General features: G+C 47.9%; 2 protein-coding genes across 2 annotated transcripts in view; both read right to left on the reverse strand.

Annotated features, from left to right (window-relative positions):
• The window catches only part of MLXIP (MLX interacting protein), a 36,112-nt gene extending 31,060 nt beyond the window's left edge, over nucleotides 1-5,052 (reverse strand). Inside the window, 3 exon segments of the mRNA XM_087703470.1 lie at nucleotides 3,614-3,764; nucleotides 3,767-4,095; nucleotides 5,036-5,052. Coding sequence (XP_087559596.1) covers nucleotides 3,614-3,764; nucleotides 3,767-4,095; nucleotides 5,036-5,052 — 497 coding nt within the window.
• A 3,898-nt stretch (nucleotides 5,053-8,950) lies between these two features.
• Nucleotides 8,951-23,149, reverse strand: BCL7A (BAF chromatin remodeling complex subunit BCL7A). Its single transcript, XM_087705501.1, has 6 exons — nucleotides 22,865-23,149; nucleotides 16,452-16,533; nucleotides 14,922-15,018; nucleotides 13,326-13,493; nucleotides 10,998-11,113; nucleotides 8,951-9,659 (listed from the first exon to the last, which is right to left on the reverse strand). Exons 1-6 carry the CDS (start codon nucleotides 22,954-22,956, stop codon nucleotides 9,585-9,587), a joined length of 630 nt encoding a protein of 209 aa, XP_087561627.1. The 5' UTR covers nucleotides 22,957-23,149; the 3' UTR covers nucleotides 8,951-9,584.
• Nucleotides 23,150-23,800: the final 651 nt, after the last annotated feature.

Here is a 23,800-nt window from a genome sequence, read left to right on the forward strand (position 1 = left end):
GGATTTTGAGCAGGGGAGCAAAAGAGGCGATAAAGCAGCTTTTTTAGGAACGCGGCCGACGTCCAGGGAAAACCACTTCTTTACCGAAACATTAACAAGATCCAGAATACAGAGGGCCCTCGACTTACGGCCGCTGGCTCAACAACCTGCTGACGGCGAACTCCCCCCGGTGCGACTCACGATCCGGATTCCACCTTCGGACGTCGCTCCCCTCACCCTGAGCCAAGCAGTCACATTTTTGGGCACGCGCATCCGTTCTTAGCGTGCCCCGTGGCCGTCATTGGCAGCATCTCTTTTGCTATAAACTTTCTTAAATACCAAATCCATAAAATAAAACGAACCGGTGTTCACTTCCTGTTTCTGACCGGAACAACAACAAGAACAACAAGAACAAATCAGCCATTCGGGATAATGGATTCATTTAACGGCGGCGGCATTGGCTTTGCAAAACTGGGCGCCGTCAGATTGCGACTCGCTTAACGGCAGGCATGACCGTGATTCCGAGATCAATTCCAGCCATAAGTTGACCTCTAAACATTAAGATCCAGGAAAAGGTACTCTCAATGAACCGGAGAAGGATTATTTCCATCTTTGACCGGTTGACTAAACTCCATAAATTTAGTTGTAAGTAGGAAAGAAACAGATCACCAAAAATAGCAGCGACTTTGCACTAAATCCTTGCACTAAACCGTCACAATGCAGCTAAGTCCTCGACATACAACCAACATTCCTGTTGCTAAGTGAGACATTGGTTAAGTGAATTTGGCCCCCACGGTATGGACGTTTCCCGCCCCAGCTGATAAGCGGATGGTAGCCTTAGTTAAATTAGCAACGCCGTTATTGAGCAAATCTGTGGTTCCCCCTTGCTTGAAAAGTGGTCGCAAAAGGAGATCGGGTCACACACACACACACACACACACACACACACACACACACACACACACACACACACGGGACACGGCGGCCGTCATAAATATGAACCAGACCTCAAACACCCGGATGGAAATCACCTGATCATGGAGACGGTCACCTGTGTGTGTGAAAAATGGTCCTATTTCACTTATTTAAGTGATGTCGTAACTGTGGTCACTAAACGGAACTGTGTTGTAAGTCAAGGACTACCAAACCCTCAACTGGCTACCAATCTCACCCAGCAAGCTTTTTTTCTCCCCACTTAATTACTTTTCCTCCTATTTTCCTGGCCACGATTCGAAGAGCGGAACCCTCTGCAAATTGCTGAAGTGTGAAAACATTTCTTGCAATTTGTGGAAAGGGAAGCAAAATCCCACGTCGTAAATCATGCGCTTTTTTTAAAAAGGTTTATTCTGTGAATTGCAGCTTCCTTAATATTGGGACCCACTTCGAACCAGAGCAGAAAACTGTACTTTTCAGCTGTTGGCTGGGTGAAACCACGCACGACGTCAGCCCTGTTGCAAGCCACGAACCCAGTCGGTGGCTTTTTTTTTAATTAAAAAATTATTCGTTTTTGTAAAATTGCATTTTACGGGTACGGTTAATGCAGAGGAGGAGGAGGAGGGTTTGTTGTTGGTTTTTTAGGGCATGCAAATGCTTTATTTTAAATTTATTCTGCTTGTAAAGGCAACTTAAATATCAACACGTCCTTAAACAACAGCCAGAACCACAGCAGAAGGAACAGAAAGGACAATAGCAACGAAACCCACAAGTGTTAAAAAATGAACAAAAAGGAAAGGGTGTGTGTGGGGGGGGGGGGAATGGCCACAAGGTGCGAGTTTCCAAGTCCCACTCTTTGTTTCAGCAACACAAGTCAGTCCTCGCTTAGCGACAGTTCAGAAACTGTGTCTCCCCCCTCTCCCCAAAGCTACTTATGACCCAGTTCTGACAGCTGCACACACCCCAGGTCACACGGGCACATTTGGGGCATTCGGAAACCAGCTCACACCGGCTGACCGTTTATCCCATAATTATGGGGAGGGGGGGGGAAGAGACCCCCGACTCTCAATCTGGGCTGGAAAGGTTTTTTTTTTTTTTTTAAATGATTTATCTGTGGGTGGCTCTCCAGCGATATCCCAGCTACCTTTTTTGCTATATTCTAGCAACTGCTGCCCCCCCCCTTTGGCCTTTGACCCCTTGGGCTTTCGCAGCCCCCTCCCCTCAAGAACTTTGACACCTTGTCCCCTCCTGTTCCCCTGAGACCCTCACCCCCCCTCTCCAAATCCCTCAACCCCTTCTTGCCACAAAGACCCCCTCCAAGGATCCCCCCTTGCAGTTATGATCTCTGTCTCCTGCCTCCCTCCCTTCCCCAAATCCCCCTGCCCAGCTGTTGCTACTCTAAAGCCCCTCATCCACCTCCAGGATCCCCTCATCCCCTCCCTCCCCAGCCCCTCCCACCTCATCTCCCCCTCCCCAAATCCCCCTCCCCAGCTGTTGCTACTCTAAAGACCCTCACCCACCTCCCAGGATCCCCCTGCCCCTCTGTCCCCTCCCACCTCATCTCCCCCTCCCCCAAATCCCCCTGCCCAGCTGTTGCTATTCTAAAGACCCTCACCCACCTCCCACGATCCCCTTGCCCCTTTGTCCCCTCCCACCTCATTTCCCCCTCCCCAAATCCCCCTGCCCAGCCTGTTGCTACCCCAGAAAGCCCCTTACCCACCTCCCAGGATCCTCCCTGTCCCCTCCCTCCCCAGTCCCTTCCACCTCATCTCCCCCTCCCCCAAATCCCCCTGCCCAGCTGTCGCTACTCTAAAGCCCTCACCCACCTGCCAGGATCCCCTCTGTCCCCTCCCTCCAGCCTCATCTCCCCCTCCCCAAATCCCCTGCCCAGCTGTTGCTACCCCAGAAAGCCCCTTACCCACCTCCCAGGATCCCCCCTGTCCCCTCCCTCCCCAGTCCCTTCCACCTCATCTCCCCTCCCCAAATCCCCCTGCCCAGCTGTCGCTACTCTAAAGCCCCTCACCCACCTGCCAGGATCCCCTCTGTCCCCTCCCTCCCCATCTCCCCCTCCCCAAATCCCCCTGCCCAGCTGTTGCTAATCTAAAGCCTCTCACCCACCTGCCAGGATCCCCTTTGTCCCCTCCCGCCTCATCTCCCCCTCCCCAAATCCCCCTGCCCAGCTGTCGCTACTCTAAAGCCCCTCACCCACCTCCCAGGATCCCCTCTGTCCCCTCCCTCCCCATCTCCCCCTCCCCAAATCCCCCTGCCCAGCTGTTGCTACTCTAAAGACCCTCACCCACCTCCCAGCCCCTCCCTCCCCATCTCCCCCTCCCCAAATCCCCCTGCCCAGCTGTTGCTACTCTAAAGCCCTTCACCCACCTCCCAGGATCTCCTCTGTCCCCTCCATCCCCATCTCCCCCTCCCCCAAATCCCCTGCCCCACTGTTGCTACTCTAAAGCCCCTCACCCACCTCCCAAGATCCCCTTGCCCCTCTGTCCCCTCCCTCCCCATCTCCCCTCCCCCAAATCCCCCTGCCCAGCTGTCGCTATTCTAAAGACCCTCACCCACCTGCCAGGATCCCCCTCTGTGCCCCCCTCCCCAGCCCCTCCGCCTCATCTCCCCTCCCCAAAATCCCCCTGCCCAGCTGTTGCTACCCCAGGAAGCCCCCCTCCCCGCTCCCGCCCGGGCGCCCCCTGCCCACCTGTAGGCCAGGCTCATGCACTCGAAGAGCTTGGTGAGGGAGGCGTCGATGCTGAGGCGTCCGTCGCGGGGACCCCCTCGGCGCCCCCCGGCCCACCTGCCCCCCGCCGGGCCCCCGCCGCCGCCGCCTCCGCCTCCTCCCTGCGGGCCCAGCCGCCGAAGCGGTACGTCTGGCAGGTCTGCTCGTTGACGGTGTCGAAGTCGTAGCCCTTCTTGGGCGGGTGCTCGCTGTGCGGCGACGAGACCATGAAGTGGCCCGAGTGGATGATCTGGGCGGCGCCCCCGAGGACCAGGCCGGGCCCCCGACGGGCCCCCCGGCGCCGAGCCCCCGCCGCCTCCGCCTCGCTCCCGCCGACGACGACGACGACGAGGACGGCCGGGACGCCGCGGGACGACGGCGCCGGCGAGGAGGGGGGGCGCCGGCCCGGCTCGCAAAGACACCCCGGAGGCCATCGAGGAACCGCCGCTGCCGCCGCCACGGCCCTCGCGGGTGGGCGGGGCCCCGGAGGGAACGCCCCGCCGCCGCCTCGACACGCCCCCGCGCGCAGGGAGAGGGCGGGGCGAGGGCGTCTCCCTCCCCTCTGGCCCCGCCCACCCGCCCCTGCCACGCATCCTGAGCCCCGCGATTCCCCCCCCCAGACACAAAGCGAGAGATGCACAGACGCACCAACACACACACACACAATTCCCATGCACAGTGACACAGATACACACACACAGAGATCAACACAAAATACAAAGGCACACGCTGCTAGATACATCCAGATGTACACAACCGATATATACAGACACACAACAGATATACACAGACACAAATACACACATTTGTACACACAGACACCAGATATACACAGACACACAACAGATATACACAGACACAAATACACACAACAGACATACACAGACACACAACACATATACACACAGACACCAGATATACACAGACACACAACACATATACAGACATAAATACACACAACAGATATACACAGACAGACACACACAACAGATATACACACAGACACCAGATATACACAGACACAAATACACACAACAGACATACACAGACACACAACACATATACACACAGGCACCAGATATACAGACACAGAACACATATACACAGACACAAAGACACACACAACACATATACACAGACACAAAGACACACAGACACACAACACATATACACACAGACAACCAGATATACACAGACACAAAGACACACACACAACAGATATAGACACCAAATATACACAGACACACACACACAACAGATATGCACACAGACACAAATACACACATTTCTACACACACACACAACAGATACACCCAGACACACACTGATAGAGATTGACACACCAGATAAACACAAAGACATATACAAACACACAGAGGCATGGAGAGACAGAGATACACTCACAGAGACACAAAAGACATAACGAGGGATCCAGATCAGGCTCTTCCGAATCCCCTGCTGGGGCTGGACCGAGGTGAAGCCTCCCACCCCGAAAGGCCAGGCCTGGCGGTGTGTGTGTGTGTGTAAGCCCAGCCTCCCTCATTGGGTGGCCAAAGGATCCCAAACTCCACAGGGGTTTTATAATCTCCCTTTCAAGCGCTCTGCAGCCCATCTCAGGGTCCCACTGGGAACAGGCTCCAGTTGCTCTTCTGCCTCACTGATGTCCGACTCCGAAGGCAGCTGATAATTGGCATTCGGCCCTGTCCCCCTCTCTGCCTCTGACGCAGAGCCCTCATCCAAGCCTTCCCCAGCCTCCAGGACTGGCCCATTTCCCTCCCCAACCTCCTCACTCTCCGAATCTGATGCCAGCTCCACTGGCCGCTGGTGGGCCACAACACTGACCCACAACAGTGACCCGAACGACGGTCGTAATGAAAAAGAGTCACACGCTGCGTTGTCGGAATTTTAAGTTTTTATTTTTTCTAAATGAAATCATTGTACATTGTACAAACCATAGCTACTGATGGAATAATAAGTGGGGTGGGAGAAAAAGTTATACTGCTGTACAACACACACAAAATCATTGAAGGTGGGAAGGGGGAAAAAAAACGATTAGGTATTTCTTTAAAAAAAAGAAAAATCAACGGAAAAGGAGAAGAAAAAAGAAAACCAGAACCCACCAAATCCTTTTACACCTCGCTAGAGGGCCTCCAGATACTGTGTAAAGAACCATCCATGTTTCGGGGCGAAGTAAAGCTAGCCCCTCGCGGTACCCATCCACACACAAGCCAGTAAAAAAAAAATTTTTTTTAATGCTGCCTCATTGTTTTGTGTTGTTGTTAAAAGTGCCCGCACTTTTTTTGGAATGTTTTAACAATTCTTTCCCTCCAAAAAAACGTGATGAGCTTCAGAAACAAAAGGTTCGGGGCTATAAAAAAAAGAATATGTATCTACCTGCTTCCATCTAGAATCAGTCGGTTCATTTATCTTGCTAGCTTACGCCTACCTACTTCGAGGGCCAAAATAACATGAATGTAGGTTAGTTAGGAAGCACGTCTGAACGCTTTGCACTGTATTTCTGACCAATGTTGGGCTATGACCCGCCACGGTGGGGGCTACACAATTGCCCCCCGCCCCTGCCACCGCAGGCCTGGCGGATGACTGTTTTTATTCACGTGAGGATTTCCAGTCACTGTGATGCAAAATCTCAATATTTCTTTCCCTTCCCCTCCCACATACACACTTAGGATCTGCAATCAAAACCAGTTGCTTTAATGGTCCCCAGTAAAGGCAGACCTAGAAGCTGGACCTGGGAGCGGGTCTGAAGAGATGGAAGACCCTCTTCCACAGACACACACAGCTGGTTCTCAACCCTAAACTTTCCAACTTTCCAACTGGGCGACCGAAGGGCCTGTAGTTAATTAGGCACTTCGAAATGAAACACAAAACACACAATCTAGACACCGTTTCAATGTTGTACGCCGCCCTGAGTCCTTGGGAGAAGGGAGGCATATAAATCTAATAAACCTTAAACCTATTGTACAATTCTGCATATCTGGTCTCCCCACCGCAGTTCAAATGGTGCAGACAGACATTTAACAGGAAATAATCTGTTACAACTCCATTCTCTCTGCTTAGCTGCCTTGGTTAAGGGTGGAGGTCCCAATCATCATATTTGAGGGCTCTGGAGATGCTGGTTTGGGTTGATTTTTCTTTTTTCCGAGCTGTGGAAGGACAAAAAGTGACCGCTATTCTTTCAAAGTTTAACTCCCGAGCATTTTTTTTTTCTTCCTGCTGCAGAATTCCACCTAAAGTCCGCGGGGAATCAGCCGCAATGGGCCAGGGGAAGAGATCAAAGAAGCCAGTTTTACCACTAAACTTATCACAATGTCAGCCATGCCAATAGATCATTTCTAACCAAACGAAATCGTTGAGGTATTTTAGTGCTATTTATATAATCTATCTATATATCTATATATGCTTTATCCATTTAAGTACAGGATTCAGCTTTGAAATTTTATTTTTATTTTTTAAAAAGAAACGCCTATTTGCTTCCTTGGAAACTGTAAAAAAAACAACAACACACACACACATTAAAGCACAACCACAAAAACCGAAAGCTTCTATAGACAGCGAATATTGGGGGGAGGTTTCAGAGCCATGGACCTGTTTTCAGTGATCGATTAAAAGCGACATAATTTACAATTTATTTTTAAGTTCAAAAAAATATATATTTGTCTGTTTCATAGATCAGTTGGCATGCCCCCCGCCCCGCCCGAGAAAACCCCCACGAAACCCGGTTAAACGTCACGTCCATACTAGCTGCGATTTAACCAGTCATCGCCATGTCTGAAGCAGATACACCAATGAGAGAAAAGAAGAGGAAAAAAAACGTATCACTTTAGCATTTAATTCTGCATATTGTGCAAATAATAATAAATAACGTCTCTTTTGGATAGTTAACGAATCTGTCATCCGGGCACGAAGAGACTTTCTAAGAAGCACGCTGCTGTCATGAATAATTTGCAAGGAAAAAAAAAAATTAGTTTTGATGAGATGCAAATATTTATTTCAACACAAAAGTGAGATCTTCCCAAATTTGAATGCATGGCCTCTTTCTACGCGGTTAACGCCTCTACAAACATTTGATGGAAGGTCAGAATTGACCACTTCACTTCGATCAACTTTTTCCTCCCCCCATAATTAATTGCAAATGCAATGCAGTCGCCAAAACTAAAGCCATTTTCCACTGTCGGAGAAATCAGAAATGTGTATTTTTCAAACAAGCAATTATTAAGGAAGTGTCTGGATTGGAAGCTATTTTTTTTTTTCCTTTTTAAAAAAGCCACCCACTCATTCCATAGCAAACTAGAAGTAACTGTTTTATAGCTGTGGTGATAAAAGGCATCTGTTCCCATGTGTTGCTTTTTATTTTACTTTAAGGATTTCTCCTACGGGCGGAGAATTTTCCCACCTACCCAAAGGAGCTGTAGGAGCTTATCCGGGTCTTAAAAAGTTTGCAAAACTCTTGTGTGTAATCTTAGCAAGCCCAGCCCCAACGTAGCCCCATTGGAAAATGACAAAGTGCAAATCTGTTGCGATTGACGCTGCGTTGATTTCCACAAGGTTTTTGCCCCCCGGCAACTGGCATAAGACCCACCCCAAATGCGTAGGCCCACGCTGCCCTTTTCAGCTGCTACGTTAAGCCAGCTTCTGTGGCCAGGTCAAGTGCGCACGGGACACATCTGTCTGAACGAGAGACTCCGGAAATCACAACGCTGTATTTACAAGCAGATCTTGAGACGAAAGGAGCCTCAAAAAAAGGTACACACAAACGTTTGGACGACAGTCAACATCTCGGGGAGAGAACAAAACGGTGAAATCCAGTCGAATCTTTAAAAAAATGATTGGAGAATAGATCTATTCAAAACTTGCGCCTGCCATGCGCTGGGGATCCGTTTGTAACGAAGCCAAAAGGAGGCTCAAGTACGGATTCCCAGATTCAAGTCCTTAAAACGCATAATTTGCTTTTGTAACCGAAGAAACCCTAATTTTAAGTGAACGTCAGAAACGTGTCGGTCAATCTTAAGAAGGCCACATTGGACAGCCTTGTAGACGCATTATTCCATTATGAAAAGTCTGTAAAAACCAAGGTGGTTTGGGGGTGGGGGTTGGGGGACTACCCAAGGTAGTGTAGGAGAAGGTTGACTTACTTAAGAAAATGTATACTTGAAACGTTGCATTCAAAAAAAGGAAGTGAACCCTGGAGGTACAGGAAAACCAAGCATTATTCCGCACCCACCGCCCTCCAACTGTGAAAATGGCTTAATTTCTCTCACGTATCTCTTTATCAGGACATTAAGCACCAGAGAATTTGCGTTTTGTTTTTTTAAAAAAACAGAACATTATTTTATATGGCATTGTACAAACAGGCCACTTTGCAAAGGAGAAGTTGCAGAAATTAGCCCTGCTTTTGTTTTGTTTTTTATCATTTTGGGACACAAGGCACGAAAAATAACCAACCCCAAAACAAGAGAGAGAGAGAGAGAGAGAGACAATCACATCAGAAACAGTGAACTTCACATGTGAAGAGGATACCTGACCTGTACCATTCTTAAATATCTTATAATGTTAAATAGAGAATGGGAGAGAGAAAAGGAAAAAAAAATAATAATACATCAGCAGCATAATTGTAATTCTGACATTAGAAACAGTGCGTCGACCCCTCCTGAGTGTTTACTCTAACCATTTCGGAGACAGTAACTTTAAATGCTCAACAGTTTTGCTTCACAGGGAGGAAAAAAAAAAAAGTTTTCAGTGTCTGAAGAGATTAAAACGTTCGCTTGGTTTTCCTCGGATTTTCCGCCTGGTAACTTGGAAAGTTTTATAGGAGTTTTCCCTCCTCGTCCAGGAGAAGAAGAAGATGCTCATGTACAACGGTTGTTCAACAATTTAGCCCATTGATGTACCTTTACATAAAAACCGCCCAGGGAAAGAAAATAAAATCTAAAGTTTATATTTCATCCATGTTTTGCTGAGAGGGCGCCTCCATTTTCATCTTTTTGGGAGGTGGCACGCCTTCAGAGTCCTTAATGCAGGGAAAGAGGGAGAAACAAGAGGTGGGGAAAAAAAGAATTAGCATTAGCAACAAATCAAATCAACCGGTTATTTTTTTTGCATTTCAGGACACACAGACGAAAAAAGGAAATGACACCCCTATAAGTGGGACACCTCAGTCCGACCACAGTTACTCGCATGCTTTTTCCAAATCGCAGAATTTATTTCTGTACAACATCACACCGGAAGATCATTGCGCACAGCTATTTGTGTGGCTCTTCTCTATCACAATTGAGTGTTTAAAGAAATCTCCGAAAATTCTCCCAAGCGTGTCAGAATAACACCCATGATAGTCTATGAGGGCTATAAACAATCAAAGGGTTACCCGTTTCTTGTACTGGAGTTGCTGGTATCACATTTAAAGATTTGAAAGGGGGAAAAAATACGTCATCCGCGTAACCTTAATCCAATCTTCAGGTTCTCTTAATAGAATTTTAAAATGAAGGAAACAGCAGAACGAACTGATCAAAATTGGTTCTCTTCCAGATGCCCTCCCTAACTAATCTTGTTCTGACTCAGGCTTCCTTAAGAAGCATGAAGCGGGTATTGGCAAAACCCTTTTATGTACACGACTGTGAATTCCTTTCATTCATAATCAGCCAGGCTTAGCAAATAGTCTTTCCGAGGAATATTTATCAACACGAACCTTATCTTGCTTGGAGAGCTGCCAGATAACTAGTTTCCAAAACACAGGGAAAGGCCAAACTTGGCACAGAGTCTCTTATAGTCACAAACTGAACTTTTCACTCTTGAAACAAACAAACAAACGAATTGTTTCCTGCAAAGCCCCCTCCCCATTCGCTCCTCTGTTGTTTCCTAGGGGAGGGGCCAATCACCTCCAAGGTGTGGCTTTACTCCCAAGTCAACTCTGCTTTCTTAGTTGTTCTTGTCTTCTGGCAGCTCTGCACATGCGCACACTGGGAACAGGCTCCAGATGTTGCTCTGCCTCACTGCTGTCTAGCTCCCTCTATGCTTCCGACGCAGAGCCCTCGTCTTGAGTTTTCCTCAGCCCCCGGGACTGGCTGGCGGGCCACAACAAATCTTTCCAGTTTTTTAACACTCAATATTAGGAAACAGAGGACGCTTTAATCCAGTGTTTCTCAACCTTGGCTAGTTTTAAGATGGGTGGGCTTCAACTACCAGAATTCCCCAGCCAGCAGGTTGTTTTTCAGCCTCACAGCTATTATTTCAGACAGCTGATTAGCTAAGTGGTTGTGTCTCAGGGCTTCCATGGATTTAGAATTACAGTTTAACTTTGAAACGAGAGAGGCAGGAAAGCGGGATAAAAATGAGGTTTACTTTTCATTACCTGAGAGTTTTTAGATGTCTCTGTGTCATTTTCCGCTGAAGGCTCTGTTTCAACTTTCTCTGAGCTATTGATGGAATTCTCCATTGAAGACTGTGAATTCTGTTCATCAGATGCATCTGGGGGAGGGAAAAAATGGCAAGAAAACAGCTCTCAAATCATCCGACCTTCTGGTGCTTTCAATTCGCTTCTGTTCACCCGATTAAGGAGAAATTAAAGAGACATCGGTTGAGTTTTACTGCTACTGCAGTTTTGAAGACAGACGCTTTTGCTTTAAAAGATGGGACATACTTATTCTAAAGATTACTTTTCTGCGGGACAGCGAGGGAGAAACAAAAAAATTGCCAATGGCAAGCGCCAAGCACTTTAAAAAGAAGTTTTTGCTCACATAACTTTTTCCCTTAACCAGAGGATTTAGAAAAAGCAGAATTGAATTGAATTGAATTGATTGCACTTATATGCTGCCCTTTTCCCCAGAGGGGACTCAGGGCAGCTCACAATCCAAGTTAGGGAAAGGGATACAGATAAGGGATAAAAAGACAAACAAAACAATACACAATTTAAAAGCACACAACAACCATACCATTCGAAGGGGGGGGGGGGGAAGCTCTTTAGAGAGCCAAGGTGGCGCAGTGGTTAAATGCAGCACTGCAGGCTACTGCTAGATCAGCAGGTCAGCGGTTCAAATCTCACCGGCTCAGGGTTGACTCAGCCTTCCATCCTTCCGAGGTGGGTAAAATGAGGACCCAGATTGTTGGGGGCAATATGCTGACTCTCTGTAAACCGCTTAGAGAGGCCTGAAAGGCCTATGAAGCGGTATATAAGTCTACTGCTATTTAGTCCCAGGCCTGTCGGAACAGCCAGGTTTTGAGGGCTTTGCAGAAGGCCTGGAGGGTGGTGAGGGTTCGAATCTCCACAGGGAGCTCGTTCCAGAGGGTCAGAGCAGCCACAGAGAAGGCTCTCCTCCGGGTAGTCGCCAGCCGGCATTGGCTGGCGGATGGAATTCAGAGGAGGCCTAGTCTGTGGGATCTAATCGGTCTATTGGAGGTAATTGTATTATATAGCATTCGGCTGACTAGGACACTTTTGAGCCAACACTAGAGGGAGCTTTAGTTTTAGACCCGGGGTCTCCAGCCTGGGCAACTTTTAAGACTTGTGGACTTCAATTCCCAGAATTCCTCACCCAGCTTTGAATCCTGGGAATTGAAGTCCACAAGTCTTAAAAGTTGCCACAGTTGGAGACCAGTTTTAGACAAGGTAAAACATAATATGATTTAAAACCCTTTGGAAACATTTGGACAGAGAGATACTGGTAATTTGCGGGAGAGGGAATGATGCAAAGTGCGAATGTAACTCCTTTCCCAGCCTTCACAAGCTAGTAGTTTGCGATCCAGAATTCAAAATCCTAATAATAAAGACAAGTTTGTATGCTGGACAAAGTTCCTGTTGTGTCTTTCAAGATTTTGGGGTGGGGAGAAAACCAAACTTGCTTGGAAAAGTTGCCATGCTTGAGAAACACTGCTCTAATCCCTTAGGAAGAGCGGTTGTGAAACTCCATTTTTAATAAATTTCCCGGCCTTGAAAGTCCGGCTCGCTCTTCAACCTGACAACTAAGTAATTATCAGAGGGATGGCAAATGTTTGATCTCAACACACGGTCTCCGTGACTCGACTGATGAAGAATATAAGATCAAATAGATGTCTTTCGAGAATAAAGGCGGCACTGAATGGAGAATTGGTTTCTAGTGTGGTGGAAAGGTGGGGGCTGCTTTTAAAGAGGAGAGAGTTAACACCAAGAGGTGATCATCTACAACAGTGTTTCTCAACCTTGGCAACTTGAAGATGTCTGGACTTCAACTCCCAGAATTCCCCAGCAGTGGTTAGGACAGTGTTTCTCAACCTTGGCAACTTGAAGATGTCTGGACTTCAACTCCCAGATTTCCCCAGCAGTGGTTAGGACAGTGTTTCTCAACCTTGGCAACTTGAAGATGTCTGGACTTCAACTCCCAGAATTCCCCAGCAGTGGTTAGGACAGTGTTTCTCAACCTTGGCAACTTGAAGATGTCTGGACTTCAACTCCCAGAATTCCCCAGCAGTGGTTAGGACAGTGTTTCTCAACCTTGTCAACTTGAAGATGTCTGGACTTCAACTCCCAGAATTCCCCAGCCAGCGAATGCTGGCTGGGGAATTCTGGGAGTTGAAGTCCAGACATCTTCAAGTTGCCAAGGTTGAGAAACACTGATCTACAGAACATAAAAGAGGAGCGGCCTGAACCATACATCCTGCCTGCCGACTCTTTGCAGGGAAAGGGCCCCAGGGACTCCACCGTTACCTTCTGAGCCGGCTTCTTCTTTTGCATCCGTCGGAGTATCGTCCGGCTTGGAGCCAGGGCCGTCCACCTGCCCCGCGGAGATCGGTTCGGGCACAGGACTGGAGTTGCTGCTGTTCTCCTGCTTTATGGGGGAAGCGTCAGCCAGAGAGCTCTGGTTGCTATTGTCATCTGCAAACGAAAGAGGCCGGCTCGGTCAAAGAGGCAGGAGATTTCAGTGAAGAAATAACCAATTTCGCCGTAGACGCGATGCACAAGGACCCTAAAGGCTACCGTGACCCGTCAAAACCGCGCTCGACTAAGCCGCGCCCGATTAAGCCGCGTCGCTGACGTCATCAACAGGGCGACAACAGCCAGCGCGGAGAAAGAAGGGCGCTTTAAATAGCGCTTTGAAAGCAAGCCGATTCAACTTAAGGTAAGGGTTAGGTTTAGGTTAAGGGTTAGGTTTAGGTTTAGGTTTAGGTTTAGGGTTAGGGGTTAATTTTAGATTTAGTGTTTACAGCATGCGTCTGTCTCCGCGCTGTTGTCGCCCTGTTGATGACGTCAGCTACGCGGTTTAGTCGAGCGCGGTTTTGTGGTGGAACCAAAGGCTACACTATACTAAGATCAGCACGCACAAAATCCAGGCCGTGAGGTTTCGACCCCACGCTGGCCAAGATAAACGCCCGGTTTGAGTGCCACGCAAATCCGCATTTCACAAACTCAAGGCTTGACCGAAGGAGAGATGCGCTGCCAGTTCAGACGTTCAGTGTCCAAAGTGCTTTGACTGCCGTCCAAAAGGTTGGTCCCGGTAGGGAAAAACTGTCCAGGACGCAACTGCTGACCTCACAGGATCCACTCAGGCACTTGGCTGAGCGATGCTAAGAAAAGCTGCCGCTTCACCCCATTTCTCCTCTCGGAAGAGACATCCAGGACGGGAAAATTACAGGTTCCACGGAGGGTAACCATGGCAACGTGTAATGACTCACTTTAAATGTTAAACACGTGCTTCAGGAGAGGGAAAAAAAGATCTTGATTTTTTTTTTTCTTTCTCGGGTTCAACTTTATCAGGCTGGAGACTTCCCGGGGACAACAGGCGCCCCCATGTCTCAAAACCTCCTCTTAGATGAGATGAACATTTTGGGGGGAAAAAAATTAAGTTTTAAAAGGTTCCCGAAATGCAACCGTCATGAAGCTGGAGCCACACAGGATCCCAGAGGATTTCGTTCCCCATTTCTCATCCCACTGGTTACTGGGCTTATACTGAGGAAAGGGCGGGGGGCAAAGAAACACGCAGGAATACATCCTCACATAAAAAGACCAAATAAAAACCAAGGTTTATTTTTTTTAAAAAAATTAAGTTTACATAAACAGCTTTTGGGATTACAACACTAAGGAAAAATAAAGTGCCATCATCATCAGCAGGAGACTCATTAGCCTCCATGGTGCCTTTTTTTACTCTGGACTTGTGCAAATGCTGCTTTTCAAAGCTAAACCCAAGATTGCTCCTTAGCAAGGCTTAGCGTTTCCCACATGCTGGCTGGCATCAGCAGCATGATAACACTAACACACACACACACACACACACACACACACACACACACACAGAGCCTCACTCACCGTGCATATCCATCATCCCAGGAGACGAGCTGTTTTCTGGGGTCGTCACCTCAGAACCGCATTTTTCATCTTTGCCCTTTTTCTTGTTCTTAGCTTTCTGAGGGGCGGGAGGAGAGGAGGATGGTTAGTTTGGGCTGAAAGTGAGGCTCTTCCACTGAGGCCGAAGCCTCCTAGCCACCATTCCTGGGCTGATCTAAACCATCTTGTTGCTGGCTAGTTTTGTCTGCCTTTTTAAATTTGATTTCAAAAGAGAAAGGTGGAACCTTTTTAAAAAAAAATGGAATATGGTTTAGGTTTAATTTTATTTATATGCCGCCCTATTCCCAGCGGGACTCAGGGCAGCGCACAAACCCAAGGAGGGAAAGGGGAACACAAAAAACTACAAATACAGGCATTTAAAAACAACCAACAGCCACACAGATCGAGGGGGGAAGGGAACTCATCAACCCCAGGCCTGCCGACACAGCCAGGTTTTAACAGCCTTTCGGAAGGCCTGGAGAGAGGTGAGGGTCCGAATCTCCGCGGGGAGTTCGTTCCAAAGGGCCGGAGCTGCCACAGAGAAGGCCCTCCCCCGGGTAGTAGCCAGATGGCATTGGCTGGTAGACGGAACCCGGAGGAATATTGACTATGATCATTACAGTTTCAAAAAAAAACCAACTCCTATTTATGTTTCGGCTTCTTTCTACGTGTTCATTTTACGACATTCGCATGTTTTTATGCAGGGCAATGCAATCCGAAGGATGTGTTAAGATTTGTCTACTTGTTATCCAGTGTTTAATACCACTTATTCATATCCACGCTAGTCGTGGTAGTAACTGGGTCGACCAGGAACCCCAAACCTCGCTGGGTGCTTAAGGGCCAGCTTCTGCCCACCCCCAGCGCCATTGCGAAAGATAAAAGCGGCAGAGAAAGACAATAGCATCCGTTGTGTGTGTGGGGGGGGGGAAAGAACCATGCATGGAGAAGGATGCGGCTCTTGCAATTAGAAGGTGACGTAATTGGTCTCCTAGGAGAAAGTGCCAGCTGCACCGCTCTCAATGCTCTCCATACACCGAGAGCCCGCTGAGCGGAAAGAATACGCAGATGACCGCAAGGGAGGCTCGCTCAGGAATAAGAGCAGGAGGGTCAGGCAAGCTCCCATCAGTCGGAGGCAGATGGCAAAAATTGCAGGGCCGGGATTTAATGCCGGGGAGCGCCTGGCTCTGAGCGGCACCCCAGCAGGCGAGATGGGTGGAAAATGCAGCAGCTGCGCCGAGGTGCACCGTAATGTTTACTGCTCTAAGGCAAAGACAGGTGTGCTGAACTCTTTTACATGATGTCATCGGCAACTCCCAAGAGGCTGAGCTGAAGAGCGTGTGGCTTCCCACAAAAGGGAGAGGAAAGCTTTTCCTTTGCTCTCACGAGAACTGAGGCTTCGCGGCAAAGTTTCACGTGAAAAAAAAAAGGGTTTTAGGAAAGGATGCTTAACGTTCAAGTGCAACGTTATTTACGCTGGCAAAATAGTTGTCTTCTCTAAACGTTCATACTTACGTCATCTACTTTGGGCTCTGTTATGGGCACCCATTTGTAGATCCTAAGGGATGTGTCGCCAACTGTCACCCATTTCTTCTCCCTAGGAGGTGGCAAAAATTATAAACATTAGTTACAGGGATGGTCGCAAAGCCTCTGCGCAAAGCGCAGGCAACAAAGAGAAGGCATAGCTAGAATAAGCCTCACGTCCCCAGGGGGAGGCAGCAGGACATAAAGTAGGAGGAACTTCAGTTATACCTTCATAAAATGAGAGCCTTTCATCTATGACCACAACTGGACCAGAATTTCCACCCTTAAGCAAGGAGGTTGTTAAATGAATCTCGTCAATTTTACTACTACCTTTTTAAGCAAACACTACTGCAGTTGTTAAATGGATCCCCTTTATTTATTAACAGATACATTCATTTCTTTTTCTCCACCAGTTATTCACACTTTTTTTGCTGTTTAAATCCGCCAGTTGACAGGGTTTTTTTTTAAATTACCTTTTTCTTTCCTCATTATTTGGTTTTATCAAAGACCTATAAATGACACTCAAGGACATTTCTTTGATCCCCCCAAAAAAACCAGAAGGAAGCAACAAAAAGTGCATCAGGGACTTCTGAGTCTTTGTGCGAGATCACCTACAGCAGTATTGTTGAAATACTAATTCGGGGGATTAGAGGTGCATTAATGCAAGCAGCTCTGCTTTATAAAACCAATTTTCTCTGAGTATCTGGCACAAGGTGAATCGTGGTAAACATCTCTTATGCAAACATGTTAACAGACAATGCTAAGAATTTCTAATTTCCTGGATCAATCTACCACTCACATCAATATCATTTAATCAGATATTAAACACGACCTTCTAACGGGGTTTAAATACACGGCTTCCCCCGTACAGTTGGGTTTGCAGACGAAGTAAAAGGTATATAATCACTTACACGTCTCAAAATATACCCAATCAGCATCTACGCTGGGCTAAAACAAATATTTGCAAGATAAGGACTTCACATTCCCACATTTCATTATATGTCAAGCAGATAAATCTAATAAAGAGGGAAAGAGCCATCTGGCAAACAGAAGGTGGAACAGCACCACCCTGCCTCCCTAAACGTGGCTCCAGAAATGCACACTGATCCAGAAGAAATCTGTACAAAATGCCTTTCCAAGATAAAAGAATCCCGAAATCTTCATCTAAACAAGCGGGATGACACAGTACATCTGTAGGGCTCAACCAGAGGCTGGACTAGACTAGTGTTGAAGAAGCCACTTTCCTGAAAGCCTTCTTAATTCTCCTTAACAGCAGAAACTCAAGAAAGGAAGCAATGTTATCAGCTCTCCACAGTTGACCTAAAGCAAACACAACAAGCCATCCAACATCTCAAAGAAACATGGCCACTGAATCTTCTGTGTATTGTGTACTGTGTCATCAATTGTGTATTGTTCTGTTCGTCTTTTTTATCTCCTTATCTGTACCCCCTTCCATGACTTGGATTGTGAGCCGCCCTGAGTCCCCTTGGGTAAAAGGGAGGCATATAAATGCAATAAATTCAATTCAATTCAATTCTGGGCATTTCAAAATGGCCAGCATTCGCTCAATATGTTTTCCAGTCACCACGGAAGAACGTTATTAACACATTCAATCCCTTCACTTTTCAGGTCTTCACAACTTCCTAAGACCACCAGTGGTAAAGTCCTATCTTAAATATTCCAGGCTTCCGGGCTACCCATACAAAGCAAAGCTTGCATCACCTTTGTCTGAGATGGTGCCAAACAAAACCATGTCATTCAGGATGAGCCCACCGTTCATTTTAAATTAAATTCCCCCGTTGAGGGTTGCAATGTGTCACGTAATTACACAGATCACGTAAACCCTCGTGACTAAGCTCCATTTTAGAAGAGGGCAAAACAGGCATAAAGGTTTTCTTCCTCTTTAAACTGGATGTCTGCCTTACATACCATACAGACTGGTGGTTCTCTGTATTTAACAGGAATATTCTGTCGCGGATTTCATTTCAAAATACACTATAGATGAGTGTTTAAAGTAAGCATCTAAAATGAATTTTTAGAAGGAGTGAGGTCTGTTGAATAAGAGTTTAAAGAACGATCTTGGTTTGCCATCATAAGTCATCAAGCCACATGCTGGGTCAATCAGCATGTAGGAGGATACTGGGGAAAATACATGAGAAAATTTATGGTTTGTTGGTTCCCAAGTTTTCAGACAAGTGAACTGTTGCCAGATGTAAATATTTCCCATGAAGGATGTCTGTTATACAGTATTGTGTCTTCAAATCCATTGCCTTTAACTTTTCCCTTGAGAAGGACTGGAATTATGAAACAATAATCCTATTTTGGATCTGTAAACCCCCAGCCCTGGAGCTATGAAACGTCTCGGGTTGCTTCTGCCAACTGAACAAAGAATAAGTGGCAACAGCCCAAACTCCGAGCTATACTAATTAGGAAGTCCCAAGGATTCACCGCCCCCAAAAAAGGAGCATACGAACAATCCCCAACTCTTTTACGTTGTCACCCAGTTGATCAAAATAATTGGAGGGGGAACAAGAGTTACCTATAAACTCATCACTCCCATCTGTAAAGGTTAATATATATTTTTTGTAATTATTGCAGATGGAAAATTCATCACCTACAAAAAATACTCAAGCACTCTGCAGTTTTAACTGCTTCTAAATACAGCTTTGATCCAAGCAATTCTAACACCTCATCATGAAAATTGTACCCACTGACTTATATTATACTTGTGGAAATGTCCAAGCACACAGAAATTGATATAGGCCACCACAGGAAACACTCTAAAATTCATCACGTCCGGTAAGAAAACGAAATGATGCTATATCACAACTTCAGTAGTTGTCCACAATTTTATGCTTGAATTTCTGAGTAACCTGAAGGGTGGGCTTCTTCAGTTCTCATCAATTCTTCATTAAACATTTACGAGCAGATAACTGGTCTTTTGTCCTCCGAGAAGACAAGCCGAACAGTTTGGTTGACTCATTAGGAAGAAATAAACCCAATGTCCCTGCACACAGAGAGAAATTCCTGGCTTGAATTTTTTTTTTCAAATGTCAGGATCATCACAGTCTCCTTTTGAAGGAATGAGCTACTATAGAAGGATCACCTGCTCACGGTTACTATAGCAACTGAAAACACTAGCCAAAAGTTTTCCCAGTTTGTTTGTTAAGCAGAAAGAGAGAAAGATTGGCATTTTCTCCTTCTCTTTATCACAGGGAATCAAGTACCATGCAAAACCAGCATAGCATCAAGCACTGTCAATACTCCCCTGTTTCTCAATGAGCTCATTGAGTGTCTGTGGGAAAGCACCTTGATCCCTTGCACAACCCAAGATTGCTCTTCCAATTCAAATACATACATACATACATACATACATACATACATACATACATACATACATACAAACGATAATCAATTGTTCTGTAAGAGAAAGTGTTTCTCTTAAGGTCTACTTGCTTTTAACAACCTCCTAGAAAAATTGCCATTTTAGAACTGGAATCAATTGTGCAAGGGCATAAATGAAATGAACTGAATGAAGTTGTTTTAAACTTCTCTTGAAGAACATTTTAAGGTGTCACCTGATCCAAAACTACCAAACTGCACTATGATTGCTTACTGTGTCTGAATAACCATTTCACTGCATTTTGTGTTCCATTATTGCCACGCAAAATTCCACGATGAAAGCCATGCAACCTTTCTCAAAGGCACGCAATCGTTTCACGCTGAAAACCTTCAATAAAAAAGGGATGGGTTTACCAAGGTTACAACAATCTAATTGTAACAGACAAATTCAAGTAGCCTCTCTTTCTGGTTCTGCTCAGAATTTAAATCAACAGAACAATACAAGAAGCAAGCAGCTTTGACTGGAAGCAGAGAACTGAAAAAGAACAAAGCATTTCTCAAAAGAATATTGTATCGTAATACTTTAAAGAATATCCTAAGCTAACAATTACAGAGGGAGAAAATGGAACAGGACACATCAGGTCTATGGCAGGTAGCAGGACAACTCATAGAGAACGTAGAGAAGTCACACCTTAATGACTAAGTATCTCTTGGGTGGTGAAAGCCCCACCTTCACTATTCAGCGTAGGCAGCTGAGAGGATCCCAATATACCTGGGCGGTAACCTCCCCTCTCAAAAAAACCCCCAAAGACTGGGGTCCTCGGTGCTCTCTGGTTGCTGTTTGGCAGACATTTCATGACCCAACTAAGGAACAATATCAGTGCTAGAAGGGAAGGAGGGGGGTTGCGGAGAGGACGACTGTGGGATCCTTAGTGCTCTCTGAATTTGGTTCTCTTTTGCAGACATTTCACAACCCAACTAGGGAGCCTCATCAGTGCAGGAGTGTGAGGTTTTCTACATTCCGTCACACTGATGAGGCTCCCCAGGTTGCATAATGAAACGTTGGCAAGAAAGCCACTAGGCTCGAAGAGCACCAAGGATCCCACAGTCGTCGTCCTCATCTCCACAAACCCCACTCCCTCCTAGCACTGATGATGTTCCCTAGTTGGGTCATGAGACATCTGAAAGAAAACCCACCAAACTCAGGAAGCACCGAGAACCCCACAGTCCTTTTCTTCTTCTTCTTCCTCCTCCTCTTTCCGCCCTTCCTCCTTCTCCTCCTCCCCTTCTTCTTCCTCCCCTCCACAAACCCCATTGCCTCCTAGCACTGATAATGTTACCTAGTTGGGTCATGAGAAGTCTGCAAGAAAACCACCAAGCTCAGGAAGCACCAAAGCCCCCACAGTCCTTTTCCTCTTCTTCCTCCCTTTTCTTCCTCCAGTCCACAAACCCCACACCCTCCTAGCACTGATGATGTTACCTAGTTGGGTCATGAGAAGTCTGCAAGAAACCCACCAAGCTCAGGAAGCACCGAGGGGCCCCACAGTCCTTTTTTTTCTCTTCTTCCTCCTCCCCCCCTTCTTCTTCCTCCGGTCCACAACCCCCCCGCCCTCCTAGCACTGATGATGTTCCCTAGTTGGGTCACAAGAAGTCTGCAAGAAAACCACCAAGCTCAGGAAGCGCCGAGGGCCCCACAGTCCTTTTTTTCTCTTCTTCCTCCTCCCCCCCCTTCTTCTTCCTCCACTCCACAAACCCCACACCCTCCTAGCACTGATGATGTTACCTAGTTGGGTCATGAGAAGTCTGCAAGAAAACCACCAAGCTCAGGAAGCACCGAGGACCCCACAGTCCTTTTTTTCTTCTTCTTCCTCCTCCCCCCTTCTTCTTCCTCCCCTCCCCAAACCCCATTGCCTCCTAGCACTGATGATGTTCCCTAGTTGGGTCATGAGAAGTCTGCAAGAAAACCACCAAGCTCAGGAAGCACCGAGGGCCCCACAGTCCTTTTTATTCTCTTCTTCTTCCTCCTCCTCTTTCCGCCCTTCCTCCTTCTCCTCCTCCCCTTCTTCTTCCTCCACTCCACAAACCCCCCGCCCTCCTAACACTGATGATGTTCCTTAGTCAGGTCATAAGACGCCTGCAACAAAGCCACCAAGGCTCACAGAGCACCAAGGACCCCTTCCTTCTCCTTTCAACCCTGAGCTACCCATCTTCCCTCCCACTGGGGGAGCCTGGGGACAGACTGTCTCCTTCAGACTTGTACTTGACGCCTCTTCGCCCATCGTGGGTATAGGCGACTTCCATGGAAATGTGACACCACTGAATGGATACGGCGATCCATGGAAGCTGTTTCGGCTAGATATACCCAAGGGGACGCCAGCCCCAAGGGTCGACAGAGCCCGATTGGTGGGAACGGGGGTGGGGGGCACCACGTGAAGGCCGGGTTGTCGTTTGATAGTTGAGAGGCTTTGCAATAAGCGTTGCAATGTATATTTTGCGCATCAACTATCCTTGCCCGCCCCAACCCTCCTTCGGAGGCCATCCAAACTGCTGTCCAGCACCTTCAGGAAAGGACCCAGGCAGCCAGATCCAGCCCTGGCCTCCCTTGGACCATCAGCTGGACAGCAGAGAGGCTCAAGAGGGGGGCAGGGAGATGGAGGGGGGGGGACGGCACCCAGAGGGAAGCCACGTGGATGCGTTTTTTTTGGGGGGGGGTGTTGGACATGCCACGTGAGTGGGGCAGCTCCCCCCCACCCCCCAAAAAAATCCCATACAGGAGGAACCGAACAGGGAAGCAACCCCACCCCCCACCCCCGTCGCCCCACATGGAGGTGGAATCCAGGCTTCCCAAGTGGGGAGGACTTCAACTCCCATCAGCCCCAACAGGGGCCGATGGGAGTTGTAGTCCAGCGTCCCGGGGGTGGGGGGGGAACACACACCAGAGCCGCTTCTGAGGCGGGGAAAGGCGGGTCGTGGGGGGGGGTTTCCCTCCGTGAGGGGGAGGGGCGAGACCCCCCCCCTCGAAGACTCTCCCCCCCCTCCCCACCGCAGAGCTCCCTCCTCACCATTTTCGCACTTTCTCGATGGCCGCCATCACCCGCTTGATATCATCCTTGGCGCGGCTGCGGGTCTCGGCCCGCACCGACCGGCCCGACATGCTGCTGAGGTGGCGGCGGCGGCGACGGCAGCGGAGGGAAGCCGGACTGAGGCGCCGGCGCGCCGGCTATCTGAGGAGCGAGGAAAGGCAGCAGCCGAAAGAAGGAGGCCCGGCCTGGCTGGCGGAGGCGGCGGCGGCGCCCGGACGCACAATGAAGCCTCCCGGCCGGCTCCGCCCCGCCTCGAAGGAGGGAAGAAAGGGCCCGAGGCCGCCAGGGGAGGCCAGCCGAGGCGGTGGGCGGGAGAGGCGGGCGGAGTGTGCACTGCGCAGGCGCGGGAACACGCCGCGCAGGCGCCGATCCCCCCCCCCCCCGGCTCGCGCTTGGTGGGAGGGGCGGGTGGAGGAGGGGAGGGGCCGGCGCGTTCCCGCCCTTTTTCTGTCAGCGCGGCCGCCGAGGCGTCGAAGGGAGGGAGGGAGGGAGGAGCGGAGTGGAAGATGGGCCTCGTGGTCCCTCCTGACCCTTTCCCTGCCTTGGCCCATGCCGTCCGCAGGATGGGCGGCATATAAGTTTAATAAACAAAATAAAAAAATGAATTAAATATATTAAAAAAGAAAAGACTCTTTGCTTTTTGTATTGCTTTTCAGCCATGGCATTAGAGGGGATGGACGGATGGAGAGATAGAGAGATAGAGATTAGATAGATAGATAGATAGATAGATAGATAGATAGATAGATAGATAGATAGATATAGAGAGAGAGAGATAGAAGATAGTAGAGAGATGTACTGTAGGTAGATAGTAGATAGAGATAAGAGATTAGATAGATAGATAGATAGATAGATAGATAGATAGATATAAGAGATTAGATAGAGATAGATAGATAGATATAGAGAGATTAGATAGAC

The sequence above is a fragment of the Thamnophis sirtalis genome, unplaced genomic scaffold (genome assembly GCF_051295495.1).
Source record: "Thamnophis sirtalis isolate CommonGarterSnake01/CBP01778 unplaced genomic scaffold, rThaSir2_p1.2 scaffold_2, whole genome shotgun sequence".
NCBI classification, from domain to species: domain Eukaryota; kingdom Metazoa; phylum Chordata; class Lepidosauria; order Squamata; family Natricidae; genus Thamnophis; species Thamnophis sirtalis.